The following is a 26851-nucleotide window of genomic DNA, read 5'->3' as shown; positions in this document are numbered from 1 at the left end:
AGCTATGTGTTTAATCCTTTTGAGGGGGTAAATAGATAGTTTGTAAATGACACTAATATTAAAATAAAAGGCTCTATGGAATTATGGCACTTTATTTTCCATCAGCATATCCCTTTAATGTGCATATTTGTTTGTAAATGTTTATAATAATCTCATATGCTCAACATAAAAAGATTCAAAAGAAAATACTGAAAGGAAGAGAACAATAATATTTGGGATAAAAGGGGTCTAGATGTTTTGTACAGCTCCAGCTAAAAGTAAAAAACATAAATTATGCTTACCTGATAATTTCATTTTCTTCTGAAGGTAAGGGTCCCCAGCTGCATTCATTACTTTTGGGAAATACAGAACCTGGCCACCAGGAGGAGGCAAAGACAGCCCTGCCAAAGGCTTAAATACCTCCCCCACTTCCCTCATTCACCAGTCATTCTGCCGAGGGAAAAAGGAACAGTAGGAGAAATATCAGGGTGAAAAAAGGTGCCAGAAGAACAAAAAAATTACAGCCGCCTCATAGATAAAAACACGGGTAGGAGCTGTGGACTCTTTTCTTCAGAAGAAAATGAAATTATCAGGTAAGCATAATTTATGTTTTTCTTCTTAAAAGGGAAGTATCCACAGCTGCATTCATTACTTTTGTGAAAAGAATACCCAAGCTAGAGGACACTGAATGCAAACAACGGACAACGGGTGGGTATAAAAGGCGGCCCCTTCGAGAGGCACCACAGCCGGATTACTTGACACCCTAAAAAAATAGATGACACGGGAGAAAACCTGAAGCCCAGTTAACTGCACGTTAGTTACACCGCCGACAAAGCCGAACTCAACCACTCAGTCCCAGAGTCAGTCAAGCCCAAACAACCTCCGAGGGAGTCAGCCCCGCAGATCACGACTCCCATGAAAGTACCTGGCCAAAACAAGGACAGCTATAATCCCCCAAAAAGGAGAACAGAGTCTCATGAAAAATACAAAGGATCATTCTACTCTTCAGAACATAGAACAAACCATGGTTGTCGTAGAATAGCAACGCCCAGGGAGACGAACTCCCTAGAAACACAAGGACCGGAGAAAAAGAGATCCATACACAGGGAAACATGTCCCAAAAAGGATTTGAGGAACACCCTCATATCTCTGACCCTGTACCATACCCAAAGGTACTCCAGGAAAACCATGAGTTCCCCGTTGTCTTAAGATCTAGACCTGCAAGCTAGACAGCAGAGACAGCAGAAATATGATAACTATCCCAGCAGCTATTAAACAGTTCTCCAAAAAAGAACACCAACAGTCTGAACAGGAACTTCCAATGACCAGCTTCCAGGTGGCAAGCTCACTCACCGTTGCTAAACCCAAACACCGAAAGGCGTTTCAAAGCTTGCTAACACCCAGTCAAAGTGGTCAAATAGCTGTAGCTAGTTACACCCTCAAAGTGCAATAGCTGTAGCTGGATTAAACTGCAAACCTTCCAAGGGCTCACAGCCCTCCGAATAACGGGCTCCAAGGAGCGTCCCCTCCCAGCACTGAACACCAGTGGAAAAAAGGAGGACATCCAAGAACTCCCACAAAGGAGTGAACCGACTCTAAAGAAAACGGTCAACCCTGCATAGAGTAACCGACCCCCAATCTTCCCTCTAGGATAATGGTCCCAGCCCAAAGGCTAGTCAAAACCAAAGACAAGAGTCCAAGAATTCCGGAAGAGAAAGGAAGGGTCAACGTAGGAACAAAGCCCCCGGTTAGACCGCTGACCGTTACTACAAACGGTATGCTACTATGAGTCAGGATAGACATTGTGCTCGGCTATGAAACCCCCTACACGGCTGTTTTCTCTAAAAACAAGGAACACTTCCCAAGGGAAGACGGCCCTCAGACCCTCAGCATCCATATATCCATATATCAGAATTCAACACATAGCAGAGCCTCATAGGGATCAAACCCTCAGCCTCTCGCTGCAGGAACAGAAGAACCAGTCACTACATCGCAACTCCCCTTCCAGGTTTCTGGAACGCAAGAAGGGAAAAGACCCTTACAAGGCAAGCCACCGAGAACCAACAGGTCGCTCTGAATACTAAGGTAACTCCGAACCTAGAGAACCATAAATCCGCTCTAGAAGAGAAGGGAAATAAACAACGGAAAACCACCCTACCATGGAGGCGAGACCCCTCGGCCATATCGCCAACCCAGGTGAAGATACCTGAAGTCTACAGGAACAGCGTAAATGCGCCAGTAGGGAACCGTCAGAAGGACCGAAAGCCTAAGCCGCAAAACGAGAGAGGCCAGCGGGACCACAAACATCTAGTGTGAGATCGAACCGTACACACCCATCCAAGGAGAGACACAGACCTAGGTCAGGGTCCTTGAAAACGAAAGCAATCGAAGATCCAACATCCAGAGGAACCCTAAGCTGCCTCCTACAAGGAGGAACGCACCTCTAACATCCGTAGACTTGGTGATCTAGCAATAGCCTCAAACCCAAGAGTCACAAAGGACTTCCTTAACGGTCTAAGATTCAGCACCCAGGGCACTTGGATCGCAAAGAAATCTCATATGAAAGCATTAATACGTGCTACACGCATAGGCAAGGTAGCCACCAACACCCGAAGGCGAATGAGAACCCTGTACCCTGCTCGCCATCCCAGAGATCAAACTGAAGACACTGCTCACGAAGCCCCTAACGGAGCATCGAGGACAAATGGTCAACTACCTGACCCCAGAAGGGCAGCCATCCGTAACCGACCTCACCTCTTCACTGACAAGCCTCAAGGCTAGAGTTGCAATGAGGACGGAAAGACACCCGAACGTCGAGACCATGGTCAAAATGGTAAAATCTTCTTTAAGCAGGCAAAAGCTGGAGCTTCGCAGCTCCCCACAGAGGGCAGGGAAACCCTGCAGACCAATTCTTAGAGTAACACAACTCTAAGCAGCTAAAAAACATGCCCGCGCATCCAGACCATATGATCCACCCTAGGCGGGAGGAAGGAAACTCTGCCACAACAATAAAATGCTTAATAGGCTAAAGAGTCAGCATCCGGAAGAACCTTGCGTTAAAAAGCAAATCATTAATCATTCGGCACACCAGACCACATAGGTCACACACATCTCCCAACTCCAAAGAATGGAATAATGGTTCTGAATCCCCGGGGACCTGAGGAACCATGATGATGTCTGCAAAAACAGATCCGTACCCCAGGCGAGAAGCCCGAACAACCAACCTAGATTGCCACTCATAACCCTCCGTATGGAGGGGTTGAATTTAAATAACAGGCCTCATACTTCAGTAGGATCCAAGCCCGGAGTCCATAGAACACACAAAGGGAGGGAGAAAAAACAACCAGGCACGTGTTGAAGAAATAGCGACCAGAACCCAGGGATAATTCCCACAAACCGGAGAACACGGAATCCCAAAGGGCAAGCCCACAAGGCAACATAAATGTATGTAAACCAGATGGAATCGAACCTCGATCTTAAAGGACCCTAAGATGGATAGATCTAAGTCGAGCATCCAAGCTAACAGAATGGATTCTCCGAAAAGAACACTAAGGACCAACGTGACCCTTTTTCTTAAGGGGAACCAGAATACCCCATATGAAAAGATAAGACGTGTCCCCAAGACAACTAAAGCCTCTACCGATGAATGCACAGGCACCGAACACCCCAAAGGGCAGAGTGGCGGCAGACCCAAAAAGCTCCCCTGTCAGGGGAGTCTACCACAGGCCATATGGAAAAAGTCAAGACAGACCATCCAGAGTCCGACAAAAAAAGGAATAAAATCTATGAGACAGCCTCTCAAGCCCCCACAACACCTGGCAGCAAAGCAACTAACGTGCAACCACCATGTGTTGAGCAAAGGTCCACAAATGCGGAGACAAAAAAAAAGGGAAAGGGCAAACAGTCTAGAGTCAAATCCTAGACTTAATGAGAACAATAGGGCAAAAAAACCCTAAGAAAGGAAGGCCCAGAAGCCCGTCCATAGGTACCCAAACTGCCAACAATTCCAAACTCCCCAAGGAGAACAATGGAACCCATCCTGACCCAACCCCTAACACCAAAGGGGATAACAGGGACTTAAGGAGAGATAGCTAGAACTTAGACCGACAGAACCCTAGACTCCCCTCCCAAACCTACAATGAGATCCGAGAAGAAGGGGTCAGATTCCACTAGTCAGGACCCGGGGCCACATGCCCCAAAAAGGCCTAACAAGCTGGCAGACTAACTCATCGAGGAAAAGAAAGACCTCGAACACCAAGTACAGAAGAACCCAGGATATATACTGCGATAAAACACTCAGCCCGAGTCCAAGAGGAAAAACCCCGGACCAGCAGTCGCAAGGCACAAGATACCGTGAACCGAGCAAACCTCGGTTCCTGACCCCTAAGGAGCGGCAGAAAAGACCGAAACACCAGTGGCAACACCGGAGAAACCAGGGTGAGCTGCAACCTCCAAGATCCAAAAAGAGTATCCAAAGCTCCCATAAGCAGAGGTAGGAGCAACTAGCCACCTCAGCAGGACCAGACCTATACTAGTCACCCAACGGAAACTAGAATCTAGGAGAACCACCAAGGGTGGCCCAAAAAGGCCAAAACCGCACAATAGCAGCAAGAACCGCACCCCTCTGGCCGAAGGGACGCGGTGGGACTCCACCGGCCCATGTCTCTGGAGCAGACTGACACGGCCAGCCCAAGCGCTCCTTACATCCAGACCCGAAGGTCTCAAGGAAAAGTGTAGTTTATAAAAACAAACAACAAAAATAACTGAACCAGTAGGTCCCGCCGGACCACCCAGACGCAACATGCGTCACTAACAATTAATAGTGCACACACCAACTCCGGATAAAACCCGGGAACGACTTCCTTGGAAGAACTAAATCCAAGCAATCCCATAATTCCCGTAGGAAAAGAATATAAAGTAAATAAATCCGACTCGGATAAAATAAACAAGGGCACTTGAAGGCATCTGCCCAGAAGGAACTATGTCTCCACAGGACCTGCCAAACAGAGACCAGAATTCTCAGGAAAAAAAAAGGCTGGGAAAGCTCATAATAGACCGACCGGAGATAAGATTATCCCCATTAATCTATACTGAAGAACCGTGCGAGAACTGAGAAGTCCCCGGACGATAAAGGAAAGGATACCCCAATAGGTCAAAAAGACGTTGTAGTAGGACACACAGCCGCACAATCCTATAACGAAAAGAACAACAAGGGGGAACAATCACCCCCAGGGGGAATATTATAGTGCCATTCATGGTCTGAACACCCGGGATAGGTAGGAAGGTATATAACTGCAAGGAAACCTCGGGATCTTGTAGACGAATCAGAGCCAATAAAATATTAAAACGAAAATGTCCCACCATCTACGGGGGAAACAATCCACCCTGCACGGAGGAGACATCAAAGTCCAGGTCACCTGCAAAAGCAAAAGGAGTTTGCGATTGGGAAGGCACCTCCTGAGGAACAGAGCTCCCGGAGGCTGATGGCTCAGCAGGCCCGGGGCCAAACGACAATCCTCGTCCGAGGACGACTCAGAATCTGATAAGACAAGTGTCCCGGCATGAGAATCCTCCATGGCTAGGACTAATATAAACGCACAATATAGGAAAAAACGACTGGCACCTGACACACAATGGCTGGGGTACTCACCACCTCCTATGACCAGACCTCAGCGGAGCAGACTCCTTCCTCTATCGCCATTCGGTCAGGAATGCAGAAAGGGAAGAAACCCCACCCAAGCGTAAACACGCACGGTCAGCAGATGCCCTGCGAAATCCAAAAGCGCGCCACCGAAAGGCGGCAAAACTAGGCCCACATAAAAGGATACGCAAGTCTAAACCAACAGGCATATACTCATAACGCAAAGATTTTTAGTACTAGGCCGTGCAATCACAAGCCCAGAAAAAAGCCACTATACACCGCATAGAATAAAGCTTCATGCCTCAGAGCCCATACACACATACCCAATGCAGGTTGAATCACATAAGAAACATGATAAGAGACCCCTTCCCCGTTCACAAATCTACCCTAAGGAAGAAATATCGCTTGATTCCAAGATCTATACTGAAGGTGCCTCAGCGAGGCCCATGCTATACTGTCATAATAAATCACATTACAGACAATGTAATAAAATGAAACAATCTTACCGGAATCTATGCAGTGGAACAGGAACACGGCCCTTCAAATGTGACTAATAGTGGCAGCGCCTCCGTAATGGACTCGAGACAATGGCAAGTGCTGAAAGGAGCTGTTAAAACGAGTCGGGATGGTGTCGTAGGGGAAGCGCCCACTGCATCTCCGGACTCTAACTTTCGCCCAGGCCCTCCACGAGAGGCTAACAGGACTACTTAAAACTCCTGTCCCATGTCGAAGGGTAGCACCCTCCATAAGCAACATATTAACAATAAATAAAAGTATAACAAAAAAAACAAAAAAAGCTTCTGACACTTCTCTGCCAACCTCCTGGGACGAAAGGCAAAGAATGATTGGGGCATGGGGAAGTGGGAGGAGTATTTAAGCCTTTGCCTCCTCCTGGTGGCCAGGTTCTTATTTCCCATAAGTAATGATTGCGGCTGTGGACTCTTTCCCATTAGGAAGAAAAGTATCTGACCAGTACCTGTCTGGTATAAGGACACTCTAGAACTGCCCAAGGTCCAAGAAAATTTGTCCCGAAGGATCAATAAATGAACTAGAAAAAACATAATTCTATTGTTCAACAAGTGCGCAACTTCCGAGGAAGTGCCCACGCAACCTAAATCGCAAGTATCGGTTCCAAAGAGAAACGTTCATAAAAACGAAAATCTAACAGAGCTTAAGAAAAAAACAAATTAAACACATCCATCCGGATTAAACAAAATAAACTGAAGGCCGCACTCATCGGGTGAACGCCCAAGGTGAATGAGGACGACAACGGGACCAGCCGATGAAAAGCCCCATTCACCCAAGCTCAGAACTGGAACCGAGAAACAAAGAAAAAGAAAAACGACGTTAAGGAGATTGGCTTGATCCCCAAACGTCATATATATTTTGCCATCCAGCTTCTAAGGCCTCGGATCCCTCGGCCCGCTAAGACTGGGATCCTCCAACATTGCCAAAACATGTCTTAAAAGAACACGAAGGCGAGCCAGCCTATAATGGAAGGCAAAATCATCCCTTGCCGGATCAACGGAAGACCCTCTACCCCGAGATAGGGGCCCTGAAGCCTCAGGGGCCAACGCTTCCCCAGAAGGCCGAACAATCGGATGATGCCACGCTTGACGGGCACTGGTTAACGGAACACGAACAGTATCTTAGAAATACTTCACTTGAGAGATATAAATGATTCAGCGCCATAGAAATGGCCATGCGGAACCATGCCATAACCTCTGGAGGAAACAAGCCACCCTCCGGAGGAGTAAAGGTCATAGGGACACCTGCTTGCGTAGCCGGGAAATGGACTGGGGCACTCACTTCACGGGTCATGGGAACCTCGGAGGCAGATGGTTTAACGCACTCTAAACTCCCTGCTTCGGGAGATGAGAGTACTCTAGAACGGCAATCGGAACATAACTGATGGGCATCGATTACCTGGGCCATTTCATATTCATCACAAGACACATCCTCCATATCAGAGGCATCCATGTTGCGCATATCAGAATCCTCCATAATTTTGGGATTACAAAAAACTAAATGGCACCTTTAACACCCCAAATGGCTGGGGCACTCACCACCTCCTGTGAACCAGACAACCCACGAGCAAGACTCTCTTGGTCGCCCACAGACAGCATACGGAAATGAAAAACAACGTAACCACACTCGTCACGAGGTGCACCGTGCCAGTCACGAAAAGGGTGCGCAATCTGGAAAGATTGCATCATTAAAAACAGAATTTATGTTTACCTGATAAATTACTTTCTCCAACGGTGTGTCCGGTCCACGGCGTCATCCTTACTTGTGGGATATTCTCTTCCCCAACAGGAAATGGCAAAGAGCCCAGCAAAGCTGGTCACATGATCCCTCCTAGGCTCCGCCTACCCCAGTCATTCGACCGACGTTAAGGAGGAATATTTGCATAGGAGAAACCATATGTTACCGTGGTGACTGTAGTTAAAGAAAATAAATTATCAGACCTGATTAAAAAAACCAGGGCGGGCCGTGGACCGGACACACCGTTGGAGAAAGTAATTTATCAGGTAAACATAAATTCTGTTTTCTCCAACATAGGTGTGTCCGGTCCACGGCGTCATCCTTACTTGTGGGAACCAATACCAAAGCTTTAGGACACGGATGAAGGGAGGGAGCAAATCAGGTCACCTAAATGGAAGGCACCACGGCTTGCAAAACCTTTCTCCCAAAAATAGCCTCAGAAGAAGCAAAAGTATCAAATTTGTAAAATTTAGAAAAAGTGTGCAGTGAAGACCAAGTCGCTGCCTTACATATCTGATCAACAGAAGCCTCGTTCTTGAAGGCCCATGTGGAAGCCACAGCCCTAGTGGAGTGAGCTGTGATTCTTTCAGGAGGCTGCCGTCCGGCAGTCTCATAAGCCAATCGGATAATGCTTTTAATCCAGAAGGAGAGAGAGGTAGAAGTTGCTTTTTGACCTCTCCGTTTACCAGAATAAACAACAAACAAAGACAAAGTTTGTCTGAAATCCTTAGTAGCTGCTAAGTAAAATTTGAGAGCACGAACTACATCCAAGTTGTGCAACAAACGTTCCTTCTTTGAAACTGGATTAGGACACAAAGAAGGCACAACTATCTCCTGGTTAATGTTTTTGTTAGAAACAACTTTAGGAAGAAAACCAGGTTTAGTACGCAAAACCACCTTATCTGCATGGAACACCAGATAAGGAGAAGAACACTGCAGAGCAGATAATTCTGAAACTCTTCTAGCAGAAGAAATTGCAACCAAAAACAAAACTTTCCAAGATAATAACTTAATATCTACGGAATGTAAGGGTTCAAACGGAACCCCCTGAAGAACTGAAAGAACTAGGTTGAGACTCCAAGGAGGAGTCAAAATTTTGTAAACAGGCTTGATTCTAACCAGAGCCTGAACAAAGGCTAGAACATCTGGCACAGCTGCCAGCTTTTTGTGAAGTAACACAGACAGGGCAGAAATCTGTCCCATCAAGGAACTTGCAGATAATCCTTTTTCCAATCCTTCTCGAAGGAAGGATAGACTCTTAGGAATCTTAACCTTGTCCCAAGGGAATCCTGCAGATTCACACCAACAGATATACCAAATTATGTGGTAATTTTTCTGGTTACAGGCTTTCAGGCCTGAACAAGAGTATTAATAACAGAATCTGAGAACCCTCGCTTTGATAAGATCAAGCGTTCAATCTCCAAGCAGTCAGCTGGAGTGGGTCGAACGGACCTAGAACAAGAAGGTCTCTCAAAGGTAGCTTCCATGGTGGAGCCGATGACATATTCACCAGATCTGCATACCAAGTCCTGCGTGGCCACGCAGGAGCTATCAAAATCACCGACGCCCTCTCCTGATTGATCCTGGCTACCAGCCTGGGGATGAGAGGAAACGGCGGGAACACATAAGCTAGTTTGAAGGTCCAAGGTGCTACTAGTGCATCCACTAGAGCCGCCTTGGGATCCCTGGATCTGTACCCGTAGTAAGGAACTCTGAAGTTCTGACGAGAGGTCATCAGATCCATGTCTGGAATGCCCCACGGTTGAGTGACTTGGGCAAAGATTTCCGGATGGAGTTCCCACTCCCCCGGATGCAATGTCTGACGACTCAGAAAATCCGCTTCCCAATTTTCCACTCCTGGGATGTGGATAGCAGACAGGTGGCAGGAGTGAGACTCCGCCCATAGAATGATTTTGGTCACTTCTTCCATCGCTAGGGAACTCCTTGTTCCCCCCTGATGGTTGATGTATGAACTTGGCCCTCGCTAGCTGAGGCCAAGCTTTGAGAGCATTGAATATCGCTCTCAGTTCCAGAATATTTATCGGTAGAAGAGATTCTACCCGAGACCAAAGACCCTGAGCTTTCAGGGATCCCCAGACCGCGCCCCAGCCCATCAGACTGGCGTCGGTCGTGACAATGACCCACTCTGGTCTGCGGAAGGTCATCCCTTGTGACAGGTTGTCCAGGGACAGCCACCAACGGAATGAGTCTCTGGTCCTCTGATTTACTTGTATCTTCGGAGACAAGTCTGAATAGTCCCCATTCCACTGACTGAGCATGAACAGTTGTAATGGTCTTAGATGAATGCGCACAAAAGGAACTATGTCCATTGCCGCTACCATCAAACCTATCACTTCCATGCACTGCGCTATGGAAGGAAGAGTAACGGAATGAAGTATCCGACAAGAGTCTAGAAGTTTTGTTTTTCTGGCTTCTGTCAGAAAAATCCTCATTTCTAAGGAGTCTATTATAGTTCCCAAGAAGGGAACCCTCGTTGACGGAGATAGAGAACTCTTTTCCACGTTCACTTTCCATCCGTGAGATCTGAGAAAGGCCAGGACAATGTCCGTGTGAGCCTTTACTTGAGGAAGGGACGACGCTCGAATCAGAATGTCGTCCAAGTAAGGTACTACAGCAATGCCCCTTGGTCTTAGCACCGCCAGAAGGGACCCTAGTACCTATGAGAAAATCCTAGGAGCAGTGGCTAATCCGAAAGAAAATGCCACGAACTGGAAATGCTTGTCCAGGAATGCAAACCTTAGGAACCGATGATGTTCCTTGTGGATAGGAATATGTAGATACGCATCCTTGAAATCCACCTTGGTCATGAATTGACCTTCCTGGATGGAAGGAAGAAGTGTTCGAATGGTTTCCATCTTGAACGATGGAACCTTGAGAAACTTGTTCAAGATCTTGAGATCTAAGATTGGTCTGAACGTTCCCTCTTTTTTGGGAACTATGAACAGATTGGAGTAGAACCCCATCCCTTGTTCTCCTAATGGAACAGGATGAATCACTCCCATTTTTAGCAGGTCTTCTACCCAATGTAAGAATGCCTGTCTTCTTATGTGGTCTGAAGACAACTGAGACCTGTGGAACCTCCCCCTTGGAGGAAGCCCCTTGAACTCCAGAGAATAACCTTGGGAGACTATTTCTAGCGCCCAAGGATCCAGAACATCTCTTTCCCAAGCCTGAGCGAAGAGAGAGAGTCTGCCCCCCACCAGATCCGGTCCCGGATCGGGGGCCCGCATTTCATGCTGTCTTGGTAGCAGTGGCAGGTTTCCTGGCCTGCTTTCCTTTGCTCCAGCCTTGCATAGGTCTCCAGGCTGGATTGGCTTGAGAAGTATTACCTTCCTGCTTAGAGGACGTAGCCCTTGGGGCTGATCCGTTTCTGCGAAAGGGACGAAACTTAGGTTTATTTTTGGTCTTGAAAAGACCTATCCTGAGGAAGGGCGTGGCCCTTGCCCCCAGTGATATCAGAGATAATCTCTTTCAAGTCAGGGCCAAAGAGTGTTTTCCCCTTGAAAGGAATGTCAAGCAATTTGTTCTTGGAAGACGCATCCGCTGCCCAAGATTTTAACCAAAGCGCTCTGCGCCACAATAGCAAACCCAGAATTTTTTCGCCGCTAACCTAGCCAATTGCAAGGTGGCGTCTAGGGTGAAAGAATTAGCCAATTTAAGAGCACGAATTCTGTCCATAATCTCCTCATAAGAAGAAGAATTACTAATAATCGCCTTTCCTAGCTCATCAAACTAGAAACACGCGGCTGCAGTGACAGGGACAATGCATGCAATTGGTTGTAGAAGGGAACCTTGCTGAACAAACATCTTTAGCAGACCTTCTAATTTTTTATCCATAGGATCTTGGAAAGCACAACTATCTTCTATGGGTATAGTGGCGCGCTTGTGTAGAGTAGAAACCGCCCCCTCGACCTTGGGGACTGTCTGCCATCAGTCCTTTCTGGGGTCGACTATAGGAAAACAATTTTATAAATATGGGGGGAGGTACTAAAGGTATACCGGGCCTGTCCCATTCTTTACTAACAATGTACGCCACCCGCTTGGATATAGGAAAAGCTTCGGGGGGCCCCGGGGCCTCTAAGAACTTTTCCATTTTACATAGTGGTTCTGGAATGACCAGATAATCACAATCATCCAAATTGGATAACACCTCCTTAAGCAGAGCGCGGAGATGTTCCAACTTAAATTTAAAAGTAATCACATCAGGTTCAGCTTGTTGAGAAATGTTTCCTGAATCTGAAATTTCTCCCTCAGACAAAACCTCCCTGGCCCCCTCAGACTGGTGTAGGGGCCCTTCAGAAACCATATCATCAGCGTTCTCATGCTCTACAGAATTTTCTAAAACAGAGCAGTCGCGCTTTCGCTGATAAGTGGGCATATTGGCTAAAATGTTTTTGATAGAATTATCCATTACAGCCGTTAAATGTTGCATAGTAAGGAGTATTGGCGCACTAGATGTACTAGGGGCCTCCTGTATGGGCAAGACTGGTGTAGACGAAGGAGGGGATGATGCAGTACCATGCTTACTCCCCTCACTTGAGGAATCATCTTGGGCATCATTTTTACTAAATTTTTTTATGACATAAAATACATATAGTTAAATGAGAAGGAACCTTGGTTTCCCCACAGTCAGAACACAATCTATCTGGTAGTTCAGACATGTTAAACAGGCATAAACTTGATAACAAAGCACAAAAAACGTTTTAAAATAAAACCGTTACTGTCACTTTAAATTTTAAACTAAACACACTTTATTATTGCAATTGCGAAAAAGTATGAAGGAATTGTTCAAAATTCACCAAAATTTCACCACAGTGTCTTAAAGCCTTAAAAGTATTGCACACCAAATTTGGAAGCTTTAACCCTTAAAATAACGGAACCGGAGCCGTTTTTATATTTAACCCCTTTACAGTCCCTGGAATCTGCTTTGCTGAGACCCAACCAAGCCCAAAGGGGAATACGATACCAAATGATGCCTTCAGAAAGACTTTTCTATGTATCAGAGCTCCACACACATGCAGCTGCATGCCATGCTGTCCTCAAAAACAAGTGCGCCATACCGGCGCGAAAATGAGGCTCTGACTATGATTAGGGAAAGCCCCTAAAGAATAAGGTGTCTAAAACAGTGCCTGCCGATATAATCATATCAAAATACCCAGAATAAATGATTCCTCAAGGCTAAATATGTGTTAATAATGAATCGATTTAGCCCAGAAAAAGTCTACAGTCTTAATAAGCCCTTGTGAAGCCCTTATTTACTATCTTAATAAACATGGCTTACCGGATCCCATAGGGAAAATGACAGCTTCCAGCATTACATCGTCTTGTTAGAATGTGTCATACCTCAAGCAGTAAGAGACTGCACACTGTTCCCCCAACTGAAGTTAATTGCTCTCAACAGTCCTGTGTGGAACAGCCATGGATTTTAGTTACGGTGCTAAAATCATTTTCCTCATACAAACAGAAATCTTCATCTCTTTTCTGTTTCTGAGTAAATAGTACATACCAGCACTATTTTAAAATAACAAACTCTTGATTGAATAATAAAAACTACAGTTAAACACTAAAAAACTCTAAGCCATCTCCGTGGAGATGTTGCCTGTACAACGGCAAAGAGAATGACTGGGGTAGGCGGAGCCTAGGAGGGATCATGTGACCAGCTTTGCTGGGCTCTTTGCCATTTCCTGTTGGGGAAGAGAATATCCCACAAGTAAGGATGACGCCGTGGACCGGACACACCTATGTTGGAGAAAGAAGCCCGTTATGTTCCATAAAGGCCGTGACCCTAAGTATATAGCTACACATTTGCAGATAGAACCATATAACAAACATGATTAAAAGTCCCTCCTGCTCAATAACCCCCCTCAGGAGGTATTATCCCATGATTCCTTATTAAGATAAAAGGAGTCCCACTGGAACCCTACCTTATTTCGTTAACATTACATTCACATATCGAAATAAAATGAAACAAACTTACCGGAATCTACGCCGTGGAACAGGAACACAGCCCTTCAAGTGTGACAGATAGTAGCCTCGCTTCTGACATGGACTTAAGTGAAGAAAGGTAGGCAGCGAAACTCGTCAACGCTGATTACCAAGGAGTTGTTAATATGAGTCGGGATGGGTTCGCAGGAAAACTCTCCCTGCATCTCCGGACTCTAACTTTCATCCATGCTCTCACTGAGAGGCTGACAGAATTACTTAAAACTCCAGTCCCATTGCGAAGAGTACTACCCTCCATGAGAGACTATCTCGACTTCTGATACTTCTCTGCCAACCTCCTGTGACGAAGGGCAAAGAATGACTGGGGGATGAGGGAAGTGGGGGAGGTATTTAAACCTTTGGATGGGGTGTCTTTGCCTCCTCCTGGTGGCCAGGTTCTGTATTTCCAAAAGTAATGAATGCAGCTGTGGACTCTTCCCTTTTAAGAAGAAAAGCTATATGACCCATTTGTAACTTTAAATGAAGAAAAGACCTTGGCCAAACTTGTAATGACAGCCATATGTAGCTTAACTGAAAAAAATACTACAGATGCCACTAAGGACCAAAAAAAAAAAAAAAAAAAAAGAACGAAAAATTGCAGACTCACTTGAGAAAAAAACAAAACAAATATCACATCTCCGCCGACCAAACCTTATTTCCTGCCTTACTTTTAATAGCTTCAATTAACCCATAAAATTCAGTAGTGCTGGATACATGCAGATATATAAACGCATAATATGTAGGGCCCTGCTCCAAAGAGGTTACAGTTTACAGAACTGGTTACTGGGGCTTTCTGTAAATCTACCAAAAAAAGTTAAAAAAAAAAAAAAAAAAAAAAAAAGATTAAAAGGGACAGGAAACCCCAAAATTGTCTTTCATGATTTGTTTGGATAGAACACACAATTTTAAACAACTTTCCAATTACTATTATCAAATTTGCTTCATTATCTTGTTATCCTTTTCTGAAGGAACAGCATTGCAGTATAAGCAGCTAGAAAAATGTGTGCAGGCACCAATCAGCAGCTAGCTCCCACTAGTGTAGGATATGTGCGTATTCTTTTTCAACAATGGATAACAAGAGAACAAAGCACATTTGAAAATAGAAGTGAATTTAAAAGGGTCTTAAAATGACATGCTCTATTTAATTCATGCAAGTTTAATTTTGACTTTCCTATCCCTTTAATTACCACATTCCACAAAATCCCGTCATTTTCTATCTGAGGGGGGGGGGGGGATCTCAAAATGTGTTCATTGGCATCCTCTGATTCAGCCAAGACTAAATATGTATATATTGTTTTATGAATTTGCGACCATTTTAAGGTCTTTATCTACAGCTATGTTTAAAATGATGCTATCGGCTAGCTCATTTCGTATAGTAGAACTGCCCAAATTCTCAAAATTGACCCCCTTACTATATATATATATATTTATAAAGCAGACAACCAAAAGGTTGATTTAGGCCCATTTTGGTATATTTCATGCCACTATTTAGCCAACAAATATGATCATGTAAAAAAAAAAAAAAAGTTAACTTTTTTGCAAACTTTGTTTCTCACTGAAATTATTTAAACAAAACTAATGCAGACATAACACAAATGGTTGTAAAGGCTTCTCTGGGCTTCTTATTTATTCAGAAATAGCAGACATACATAGCTTGACCACTGTCTTTTGTTAATTAGAAGGCTAATTAGAAGGCCGATAATTACAGTTGTGCACCACACTTCAGAACTTCCCAGCTTGAAGGGTATTAATCAGTTTGTAAGGTTAATACTTACTGTAGGAATTACCCTCCCACCCCCTGATCCCTACTTTATCCCTCCCTTCCCGTTTACCACCATCCTAGGTACTGCAGAAGCAAATCTGCCAGTAACAAAATATTGATTTAAAAAAAAAAAATTATTTAATTTTATTATACTATTTTCTGTAGTGTAAAGTTCTCCCTCCCCCTCCAAGCGATCACTATTTTTATGTAGTGTAGGGACCATCCCTCCCTTTCAAACCAATTTGCAGTAGCGTAGGGACCTGCCCCCTCCCGTGCTGGACTACCAACCGCCTAACTCCCTCCTTCCATCCCACACCTCATACCGGCACCAACGTAAGATTACTGACAGTGACACAGCTTCAGGAAGCCCAAGCAGTCAAGTGACAACTAAGACTTGCTGCTTGTGGACTATCAGCATCTCCGTTACCATATGAAAGCAGATTAACAATGTCTTTACAAGGATTACACACATAGGCCTAGATTTGGAGTTCGGCGGTAAAAGGGCTGTTAACGCTCCGCGGGTTTTTTTCTGGCCGCACCATAAATTTAACTCTGGTATCGAGAGTCCAAAAAAATGCTGCGTTAGGCTCCAAAAAAGGAGCGTAGAGCATTTTTACCGCAAATGCAACTCTCGATACCAGAGTTGCTTACGGACGCGGCCAGCCTCAAAAACGTGCTCGTGCACGATTCTCCCATAGGAAACAATGGGGCTGTTTGAGCTGAAAAAAAACCTAACACCTGCAAAAAAGCCGCGTTCAGCTCCTAACGCAGCCCCATTGTTTCCTATGGGGAAACACTTCCTACGTCTGCACCTAACACTCTAACATGAACCCCGAGTCTAAACACCCCTAACCTTACACTTATTAACCCCTAATCTGCCGCCCCCGCTATCGCTGACCCCTGCATTACACTTTTAACCCCTAATCTGCCGCTCCGTAAACCGCCGCCACCTACGTTATCCCTATGTACCCCTAATCTGCTGCCCTAACATCGCCGACCCCTATGTTATATTTATTAACCCCTAATCTGCCCCCCACAACGTCGCCGACACCTACCTACACTTATTAACCCCTAATCTGCCGAGCGGACCTGAGCGCTACTATAATAAATGTATTAACCCCTAATCCGCCTCACTAACCCTATCATAAATAGTATTAACCCCTAATCTGCCCTCCCTAACATCGCCGACACCTACCTTCAATTATTAACCCCTAATCTGCCGACCGGAGCTCACCGCTATTCTAATAAATGGATTAACCCCTAAAGCTAAGTCTAACCCTAACACTAACACCCCCCTAACTTAAATATAATTTACATCTAACGAAATAAATTAACTCTTATTAAATAACTTATTCCTATTTAAAGCTAAATACTTACCTGTAAAATAAATCCTAATATAGCTACAATATAAATTACATTTATATTATAGCTATTTTAGGATTAATATTTATTTTACAGGCAACTTTGTAATTATTTTAACCAGGTACAATAGCTATTAAATAGTTAAGAACTATTTAATAGTTACCTAGTTAAAATAATTACAAATTGACCTGTAAAATAAATCCTAACCTAAGTTATAATTAAACCTAACACTACCCTATCAATAAAATAATTAAATAAACTACCTACAATTACCTACAATTAACCTAACACTACACTATCAATAAATTAAATAAATACAATTGCTACAAATAAATACAATTAAATAAACTATCTAAAGTACAAAAAATAAAAAAGAACTAAGTTACAGAAAATAAAAAAATATTTACAAACATAAGAAAAATATTACAACAATTTTAAACTAATTACACCTACTCTAAGCCCCCTAATAAAATAACAAAGCCCCCCAAAATAAAAAATTCCCTACCCTATTCTAAAATACAAAAATTACAAGCTCTTTTACCTTACCAGCCCTGAACAGGGCCCTTTGCGGGGCATGCCCCAAGAAGTTCAGCTCTTTTGCCTGTAAAAAAAAACATACAATACCCCCCCCCCAACATTACAACCCACCACCCACATACCCCTAATCTAACCCAAACCCCCCTTAAATAAACCTAACACTAATCCCCTGAAGATCTTCCTACCTTGTCTTCACCATCCAGGTATCACCGATCGGTCCTGGCTCCGATATCTTCATCCAACCCAAGCGGGGGCTAGACATCCACTGAAGAAGTCCAGAAGAGGGTCCAAAGTCTTCCTCCTATCCGGCAAGAAGAGGACATCCGGACCGGCAAACATCTTCTCCAAGCGGCATCTTCTATCTTCTTCCATCCGGAGCGAAGCGGCTGATCTTGAAGACCTCCGGCGCGGATCCATCCTCTTCTTTCGACGTCCAACTGAAGAATGAAGGTTCCTTTAAGGGACGTCATCCAAGATGGCGTCCCTCGAATTCCGATTGGCTGATAGGATTCTATCAGCCAATCGGAATTAAGGTAGGAATTTTCTGATTGGCTGATGGAATCAGCCAATCAGAATCAAGTTCAATCCGATTGGCCGATCCCATCAGCCAATCAGATTGAGCTCGCATTCTATTGGCTGATCGGAACAGCCAATAGAATGCGAGCTCAATCTGATTGGCTGATTGGATCAGCCAATCGGATTGAACTTGATTCTGATTGGCTGATTCCATCAGCCAATCAGAAAATTCCTACCTTAATTCCGATTGGCTGATAGAATCCTATCAGCCAATCGGAATTCGAGGGACGCCATCTTGGATGACGTCCCTTAAAGGAACCGTCATTCGTCGTCTAGTCGTCGGAAGAAGAGGATGGATCCGCGCTGGAGGTCTTCAAGATGGAGCCGGTCGTCATCGGATGGAAGAACATAGAAGATGCCGCTTGGAGAAGATGTTTGCCGGTCCGGATGTCCTCTTCTTGCCGGATAGGAGGAAGACTTTGGAGCACCGGATTATGGATCGCCAACCCCCGCTTGGGTTGGATGAAGATCTTGGAGCCAGGACGGATCGGTGATACCTGGTGAGGTGAAGACAAGGTAGGAAGATCTTCAGGGGCTTAGTGTTAGGTTTATTTAAGGGGGGTTTGGGTTAGATTAGGGGTATGTGGGTGGTGGGTTGTAATGTTGGGGGGGGGGTATTGTATGTTTTTTTTTACAGGCAAAAGAGCTGAACTTCTTGGGGCATGCCCCGCAAAGGGCCCTGTTCAGGGCTGGTAAGGTAAAAGAGCTTGTAATTTTTGTATTTTAGAATAGGGTAGGGAATTTTTTATTTTGGGGGGCTTTGTTATTTTATTAGGGGGCTTAGAGTAGGTGTAATTAGTTTAAAATTGTTGTAATATTTTTCTTATGTTTGTAAATATTTTTTTATTTTCTGTAACTTAGTTCTTTTTTATTTTTTGTACTTTAGATAGTTTATTTAATTGTATTTATTTGTAGCAATTGTGTTTATTTAATTTATTGATAGTGTAGTGTTAGGTTAATTGTAGGTAATTGTAGGTAGTTTATTTAATTATTTTATTGATAGGGTAGTGTTAGGTTTAATTATAACTTAGGTTAGGATTTATTTTACAGGTCAATTTGTAATTATTTTAACTAGGTAACTATTAAATAGTTCTTAACTATTTAATAGCTATTGTACCTGGTTAAAATAATTACAAAGTTGCCTGTAAAATAAATATTAATCCTAAAATAGCTATAATATAAATGTAATTTATATTGTAGCTATATTAGGATTTATTTTACAGGTAAGTATTTAGCTTTAAATAGGAATAAGTTATTTAATAAGAGTTAATTTATTTCGTTAGATGTAAATTATATTTAAGTTAGGGGGGTGTTAGTGTTAGGGTTAGACTTAGCTTTAGGGGTTAATCCATTTATTAGAATAGCGGTGAGCTCCGGTCGGCAGATTAGGGGTTAATAATTGAAGGTAGGTGTCGGCGATGTTAGGGAGGGCAGATTAGGGGTTAATACTATTTATGATAGGGTTAGTGAGGCGGATTAGGGGTTAATACATTTATTATAGTAGCGCTCAGGTCCGCTCGGCAGATTAGGGGTTAATAAGTGTAGGTAGGTGTCGGCGACGTTGTGGGGGGCAGATTAGGGGTTAATAAATATAACATAGGGGTCGGCGATGTTAGGGGCAGCAGATTAGGGGTACATAGGGATAACGTAGGTGGCGGCGATTTGCGGTCGGAAGATTAGGGGTTAATTATTTTAAGTAGCTTGCGGCGACGTTGTGGGGGGCAAGTTAGGGGTTAATAAATATAATATAGGGGTCGGCGGTGTTAGGGGCAGCAGATTAGGGGTACATAAGTATAACGTAGGTGGCGGTCGGCAGATTAGGGGTTAAAAATTTTAATCGAGTGGCGGCGATGTGGGGGGACCTCGGTTTAGGGGTACATAGGTAGTTTATGGGTGTTAGTGTACTTTAGGGTACAGTAGTTAAGAGCTTTATAAACCGGCGTTAGCCAGAAAGCTCTTAACTCCTGCTTTTTTTCTGCGGCTGGAATCTTGTCGTTAGAGCTCTAACGCTCACTGCAGAAACGACTCTAAATACCGGAGTTAGGAAGATCCCATTGAAAATATAGGATACGCAAATGGCGTAGGGGGATCTGCGGTATGGAAAAGTCGCGGCTGAAAAGTGAGCGTTAGACCCTTACCTACATGACTCTAAATACCGGCGGTAGCCTAAAACCAGCGTTAGGAGCCTCTAACGCTGGTTTTCACGGCTACCGCCGAACTCCAAATCTAGGTCATAGTCTGCTAATTTAATGATTTTAGTAGGATGAACCCCTGACCAATTAAGTGTATACCAGAGGGTATTGAATCCTGCTGCAAAATGCTATGGTAGTCTTTTTTGGTTCAGGGAGCCACTCACTCTCTGCAAATAGCAGACTCTGGATCCAGCAAAAGAACCCCAGACCATCATGCTTCATTTTCCATGTTTGACAGTTGGTGTCACACAATGAAGGACTATCATTTTACTAACTTGATGTAGTACAAAAGAGAAAAACTGAACATTTCAAATTTTGATTCATTGCTTCATAAGACCTTTCCAGCCTTCAGTAGTCCACTGGCAGTGCGTTGTTGCTCAGGGAAGCTTTGTCATCTTAGCAATGGCTTTCCTACCGCCACTTGACATGTCAATCCCGCAGCTTCAAGTCTCCTCGCCAAGTGGAAAGTCAGACTTGCTGACTTTGATATGTGCTTGAAGTTGTTGTCCTGTGAGCTGCCTATCATGCAAATTGTTGACTTTTAGAAACTTGTTTTCTGAGTCTTTTACACTTTGGACCTGCAAGACCTTTTCCTGTCAAAATTTCCTTGAGTTTCCAAGTGCCTTTTAATGTGTCGACCAGTTCTCACTTATAAGAGTTGTAATGGTCTTTGCAGATTAGTTTTCAGTCTTTGGTAACCTTTGTAAAATTTCAGGTCATTTTAAAAAAAATATTTGAAGTGTCCTAAAGTTTTTGAACGGTAGTGTGTGTATGTATATGTATGTATGTATATATATATATATATATATATATGTATATACACACACACACATAAATATATATAAATATATATATATGTATGTGTATGTATATATATATATATATATATATATATATATATATATATATATATATATATATATATATATGTGTGTGTGTATGTATATATATTCACAGAGGCTGGTGCACTTGCACAAACAGGTGTCCAGTTGCCAAGGTGCTGAATGCAGGTATAGATAAAGGTAATAGAAGACAGCACTCGCTGGGCTTAAGGATAAGCAATAGAAGCTTTTATTTACGTGACGTTTCGGGGACAGCTCCCCTTCATCAGACCAACAATAAAATGTGACAAGCAAACATTGATACCCTCTAAGACCTTCCCCCAGTGAACAGAAATTGCGCCAAAAACGGATGTCAAGGCAACCATACACTGTTTACACCAAAATACATACACACCCAAATACAAGTTAATTAGTATCAGATACAATGTACCCAATCTATCCCAGAACATCCACCTCAATCTAAGTGAACATATAACATTGAAAAGTACAAATTACAAGACAGAGTCATGGACATAACTTGCTGCTAGCACAGAGCAAAAAGAAAGAAAAAAGAAATAAAAAAGGGAGAAAGGACATAGCAATGATAAAGGCATAGCAGTAATCTAAATATACATCATGATATAAATATAAATATATACACATGCCAATTTGTAATGTGACCAGAGGAATATCAGTGCAGCAAATAGGAAATACAACATAATGTGCACTAAATAAAGTAATTTCTGTTCACTGGGGGAGGGTCTTAGAGGGTATCAATGTTTGCTTGTCACATTTTATTGTTGGTCTGATGAAGGGGAACTGTCCCCGAAACATCACGTAAATAAAAGCTTCTATTGCTTATCCTTAAGCCCAGCGACTGCTGTCTTCTATTACCTTTGTATATATATATATATATATATCCTTTACATAGATAATAATAAAGATAATACTTTCAACAGGATAAAGTAAAACAAATGGTTTTAACAAATGAATATAGGTCTTACCTGATCAATACTTTCTTGGGGAGCTTTGTAGGAAAACGCAGGAATGAGGTTCCCTTGTGAAATTAAACGGTCTGGATTATCAAGAAGAATCTACAAAAGGGAAGTTTGTTTATATATATAGTTTATTTTTTTATTTTAATAGTATCTTTTCCTCCTGCACCATTGGTCTGTGAGTAATTAAATAACAGGCCACTGATACTAATTCCATTATTGGAAGTATTGAGGGCTGCTGACTAAATTTCCTTTTTGTATGTATGTAGGTATATATATATATATATATATATATATATATAAAAATATATATACACATATATCAATCGATGTAAAATAAGTTCCAAACAGTTTAAAACAAAATATCCCACATTTTATACTTACAGGAACAGAGATGAAATATTAAAAAATTTATGGCAAACATCAAAACTCAAAATTTAACCGTTGCCTTACTAGCAGAGTAACATTAAAATATGCAGTGTTGTGCAGTATGTGAATAATTAAAAAGTGTATTTAGACTCACCTTTATATAAAGCCAATTTTAAATTGATTTTTGTACCGCACAATGGCCCTGGTTTCCCCCTTGCGAGCCTATACACCAGCCGCAGTATTTTTGTTTTTTAAACCAAGTCACAGTGTTGTTTGTTAATCACAACACAATAAATAAAAATGTTCACTTTAATACAGCAAGTTGTTAGCTGCACTACAGTAAAGCGATCAGTGCTATTGATTGGGTTGTGATTTGCAAATAACCCTGTAAAGCAGTTTTTAAAAAAAAAAATAAAAAAAATACAGCGGATGACAGGTCGGCTATGAAGGGGGAAACCAGGAACATTTTCGGGACCAAAGCTATATATAAATGTAGCAAAGAAGCACTCACTGAACTTACTCCAACTGTGACAAAAGTTTAATGCAAAATAGTGATGTTTCGGGACAACAACAGTCCCTTCCTCTGACCAGTTAACAATGTGAAAAATCAGCCCTTAAATAGGCTACCAAATAACCCTCCCCTGACGTTTGACCAATCATGGCCACAGAAATTCAACACACCCTTCATAGTGACCAATGGCAATCAATATTAGAAAGCCACCTATACATATAGTGAAACAGTGTAAAACAAGCAATCATAAATACAGTTTAAAATGGGACCCTGAGTCGTCAATACAAAGGGGCAATCTCTCTCTAATCTGGCACAGAGATAGGCAAAAAAAATGTATAAATAAAATGCGTGCAAAACAACAAAAATTGGAGATCGTAATTCCTCCAATCAACAACGACCTAACACTCAAAGCTCAATACGTCATTGCTGTGTAATCATAACAAACGCCCCCCCTGTCACTAGGGACGCACACATCATCGTAATTGAACTAAAGTATTCACATTGAGCCACCTCAAACACTCACTCATGCATAAACAAGATTATTTTAGAGCATATTAGCCACTTCACTGATCGTTCTTCAACACTCTCGGCAAATGCCGTCACAGCATAAAATCTTGCAAAAAGCAAACATCCATAAATGTGATATGTATAACAATGGTCTAAAAAGAATCCCACAGAGCTCATAAGTCCTATAGTCGCGTTTAGCTAACACAGCTTATACCGCACACTATCACCCTATGAAAACATTTATGCACATCACTAAGGTAAACAAAGTGGCGAGAATCATCCAATCCGAGATGAGTCCGCCCACATCTAGGCGTATCATAGTGCCGCAATATTTTGACAGATTATCGGCATCTCTCTAGAGATAATATGTACTCAAACCACCAACCTAAACACCAGCCTAATCTATGTAATATGTACAGCAGTGTTATTTCAGCGGTGTTATTTCACCCAACAAAGGCTCCGATTCTTAGAAATTTATCTGCATCCAGACTCCACACGTAGCTCATCCAATAGAGGTGTGTGGCTCCAAAGGCATAACAAGCAAAAACCTTGCCAAATCAAGACACAATCCACATCAAAACTTCTAAGACCAGTGGTAGATTTAGACCTAACTACCAAAAATGTTAAATAAGCAATACAGATAAAGTCTCTGCTCCTATTAATGAATATTGCTCGAACAAACTACCCAAGTAAGAAACCAAAATAAATAATCAAAAATACAAATTAGAAAGTTGAAGAAACAAAAATAAGAATAAAAATGGGAAAAATCACATATCTATCATTCAACCTTTACTTAGTTAGTGACATCTCAAGCCATTATTGTGTTAGCTGTGGCGGACCACCCAAGAAAATGGAAATAAAAGAAACATAAATAATACAAAATAGTGTACAAGTGAATTAAAAATAAAAATAAAAACAAAGTAATGCACAAAATAGAACTGACTTCAACCCATGAATAAATCACAGGTAAAATTAAAAAAAGAGGACATAGGATACCTCAGTATAGGACAGAGATAATCACCTATTAGACCATATAGTATATCACATACTAGCTAAAAAATGACTTAAGGTTACAATAAGATCACCATGTAATAATAACTGCCTAGAATGGAACATGTACTCACAAATAGCAAGAAGACAGCAGGAAAAGGAAAAAAGAGGAAAGAAAGAAAAAGAAGAATGAAGAAAAAGGGAAAAGGAGGTGAAGACGGGGGAAAAAAGGTGGGGAGGAAGGGGGGGGAAGGAAAAAGACAGGGGAAGGGAAGAGAGGGACGGAAAAAGAGCAAAAGAAGAGAAAGGGGGAGGGGGGAAGGAAAAGAGGGGGAGGGGAAGGGGGAAGAAAAAAACAAAAAGGAGAAGATGGGGGGGGGGAGGTGGAAGGGGATGGATCATGAACTCTCATATAAGGTAGGACATCAAGCATCCCACTGATGGATCATGGACCTCAAATGTCATAGATAACACTGCCATCCTGTATGGGTATTGAGACCCCTCGGGTATAGAGTTCCAAGTTCGTATATCCATCTAGCTTCTTTGCGTAACAGCATGTTTCCTCTATCTCCTCCCCTTTGTGGGATTGGCACATGGTCGATCAGTCTAAATCTCAGATCATTGACTGAGTGTCCTGCCTCCAAGAAATGTCTAGCCACCGGCTGGTCTGCCTTACCGTTTCTTATGGCCAAGCGGATGCCAATAACCCCCCAGGGAGGCTAACTGGCACTCAGTTTCGCCATCCAGAAAGCAATAAAACATATGAGATTAAGCATATTCTCACTTGCACCACTCAATTTGTAATATACCTTTTGAATTGCCCTTGTGGCAAATTCTACATAGGCAAAACAACAGACGACGCGAGAACCAGGATGGCCAATCATAGGTCAAGTATCCGCTTGGCCATAAGAAACGGTAAGGCAGACCAGCCGGTGGCTAGACATTTCTTGGAGGCAGGACACTCAGTCAATGATCTGAGATTTAGACTGATCGACCATGTGCCAATCCCACGAAGGGGAGGAGATAGAGGAAACATGCTGTTACGCAAAGAAGCTAGATGGATATACGAACTTGGAACTCTATACCCGAGGGGTCTCAATACCCATACAGGATGGCAGTGTTATCTATGACATTTGAGGTCCATGATCCATCATTGGGATGCTTGATGTCCTACCTTATATGAGAGTTCATGATCCATCCCCTTCCACCCCCCTCTTCTCCTTTTTGTTTTTTCTTCCCCCTTCCCCTCTTTTCCTTCCCCCTTTCTCTTCTTTTGCTCTTTTTCCGTCCCTCTCTTCCCTTCCCTGTCTTTTCCCTTCCCCCCCTACCTTCCCCCTTCCCCCCCCCCTTCCTCCCCACCTTTTTTCCCCCACCTTCACCTCCTTTTCCCTTTTTCTTCATACTTCTTTTTCTTTCTTTCCTCTTTTTTCCTTTTCCTACTGTCTTCTTGCATTTGTGAGTACATGTTCCATTCTAGGCAGTTATTATTACATGGTGATCTTATTGTAACCTTAAGTCATTTTTGAGCTAGTATGTGATATACTATATGGTCTAATAGTTGATTATCTCTGTCCTATACTGAGGTATCCTATGTCCTCTTTTTTTAATTTTACCTGTGATTTATTCATGGGTTGAAGTCAGTTCTATTTTGTGCATTACTTTGTTTTTATTTTTATTTTTAATTCACTTGTACACTATTTTGTATCATGTTTGGGACATCCTGTGTGCTCGATCGGGGGCCTCTCTCTTGTGTGGTTCAGCACTATGGGCAGACTTTGATGGAAATTCTCATCAGTCTGGCGACATGATCTGGTTTCCAATATTGTTGTGATAGGGAACTAGTTTTTAATTTTTATTTTTTATTATTTATGTTTCTTTTATTTCCATTTTCTTGGGTGGTCCGCCACAGCTAACACAATAATGGCTTGAGATGTCACTAACTAAGTAAAGGTTGAATGATAGATATGTGATTTTTCCCATTTTTATTCTTATTTTTGTTTCTTCAACTTTCTAATTTGTATTTTTGATTATTTATTTTGGTTTCTTACTTGGGTAGTTTGTTCGAGCAATATTCATTAATAGGAGCAGAGACTTTATCTGTATTGCTTATTTAATATTTTTGGGAGTTAGGTTGAAATCTACCACTGGTCTTAGAAGTTTTGATGTGGATTGTGCCTTTGGAGCCACACACCTCTATTGGATGAGCTACGTGTGGAGTCTGGATGCAGATAAATTTCTAAGAATCGGAGCCTTCGTTGGGTAAAATAACACCGCTGAAATAACACCGCTGTACATATTACATAGATTAGGCTGGTGTTTAGGTTGGTGGTTTGAGTACATA

At 42.6% G+C, this 26851-nt stretch overlaps 1 protein-coding gene across 3 annotated transcripts in view; it reads right to left on the bottom strand.

The window, feature by feature from the left end:
* The window catches only part of NUB1 (negative regulator of ubiquitin like proteins 1), a 275592-nt gene that overhangs the window by 41969 nt on the left and 206772 nt on the right, over nt 1-26851 (bottom strand). For all 3 annotated transcript variants that reach the window (XM_053713794.1, XM_053713795.1, XM_053713793.1), the window contains exon 13: nt 22143-22232. In XM_053713794.1, the coding sequence (XP_053569769.1) occupies nt 22143-22232 (90 nt within the window). The remainder of the gene's footprint in view (nt 1-22142; nt 22233-26851) is intronic.

Source organism: Bombina bombina, chromosome 5 (genome assembly GCF_027579735.1).
Source record: "Bombina bombina isolate aBomBom1 chromosome 5, aBomBom1.pri, whole genome shotgun sequence".
NCBI classification, from domain to species: Eukaryota; Metazoa; Chordata; class Amphibia; order Anura; family Bombinatoridae; genus Bombina; species Bombina bombina.
This window is presented reverse-complemented; position numbering and strand designations above follow the sequence as displayed.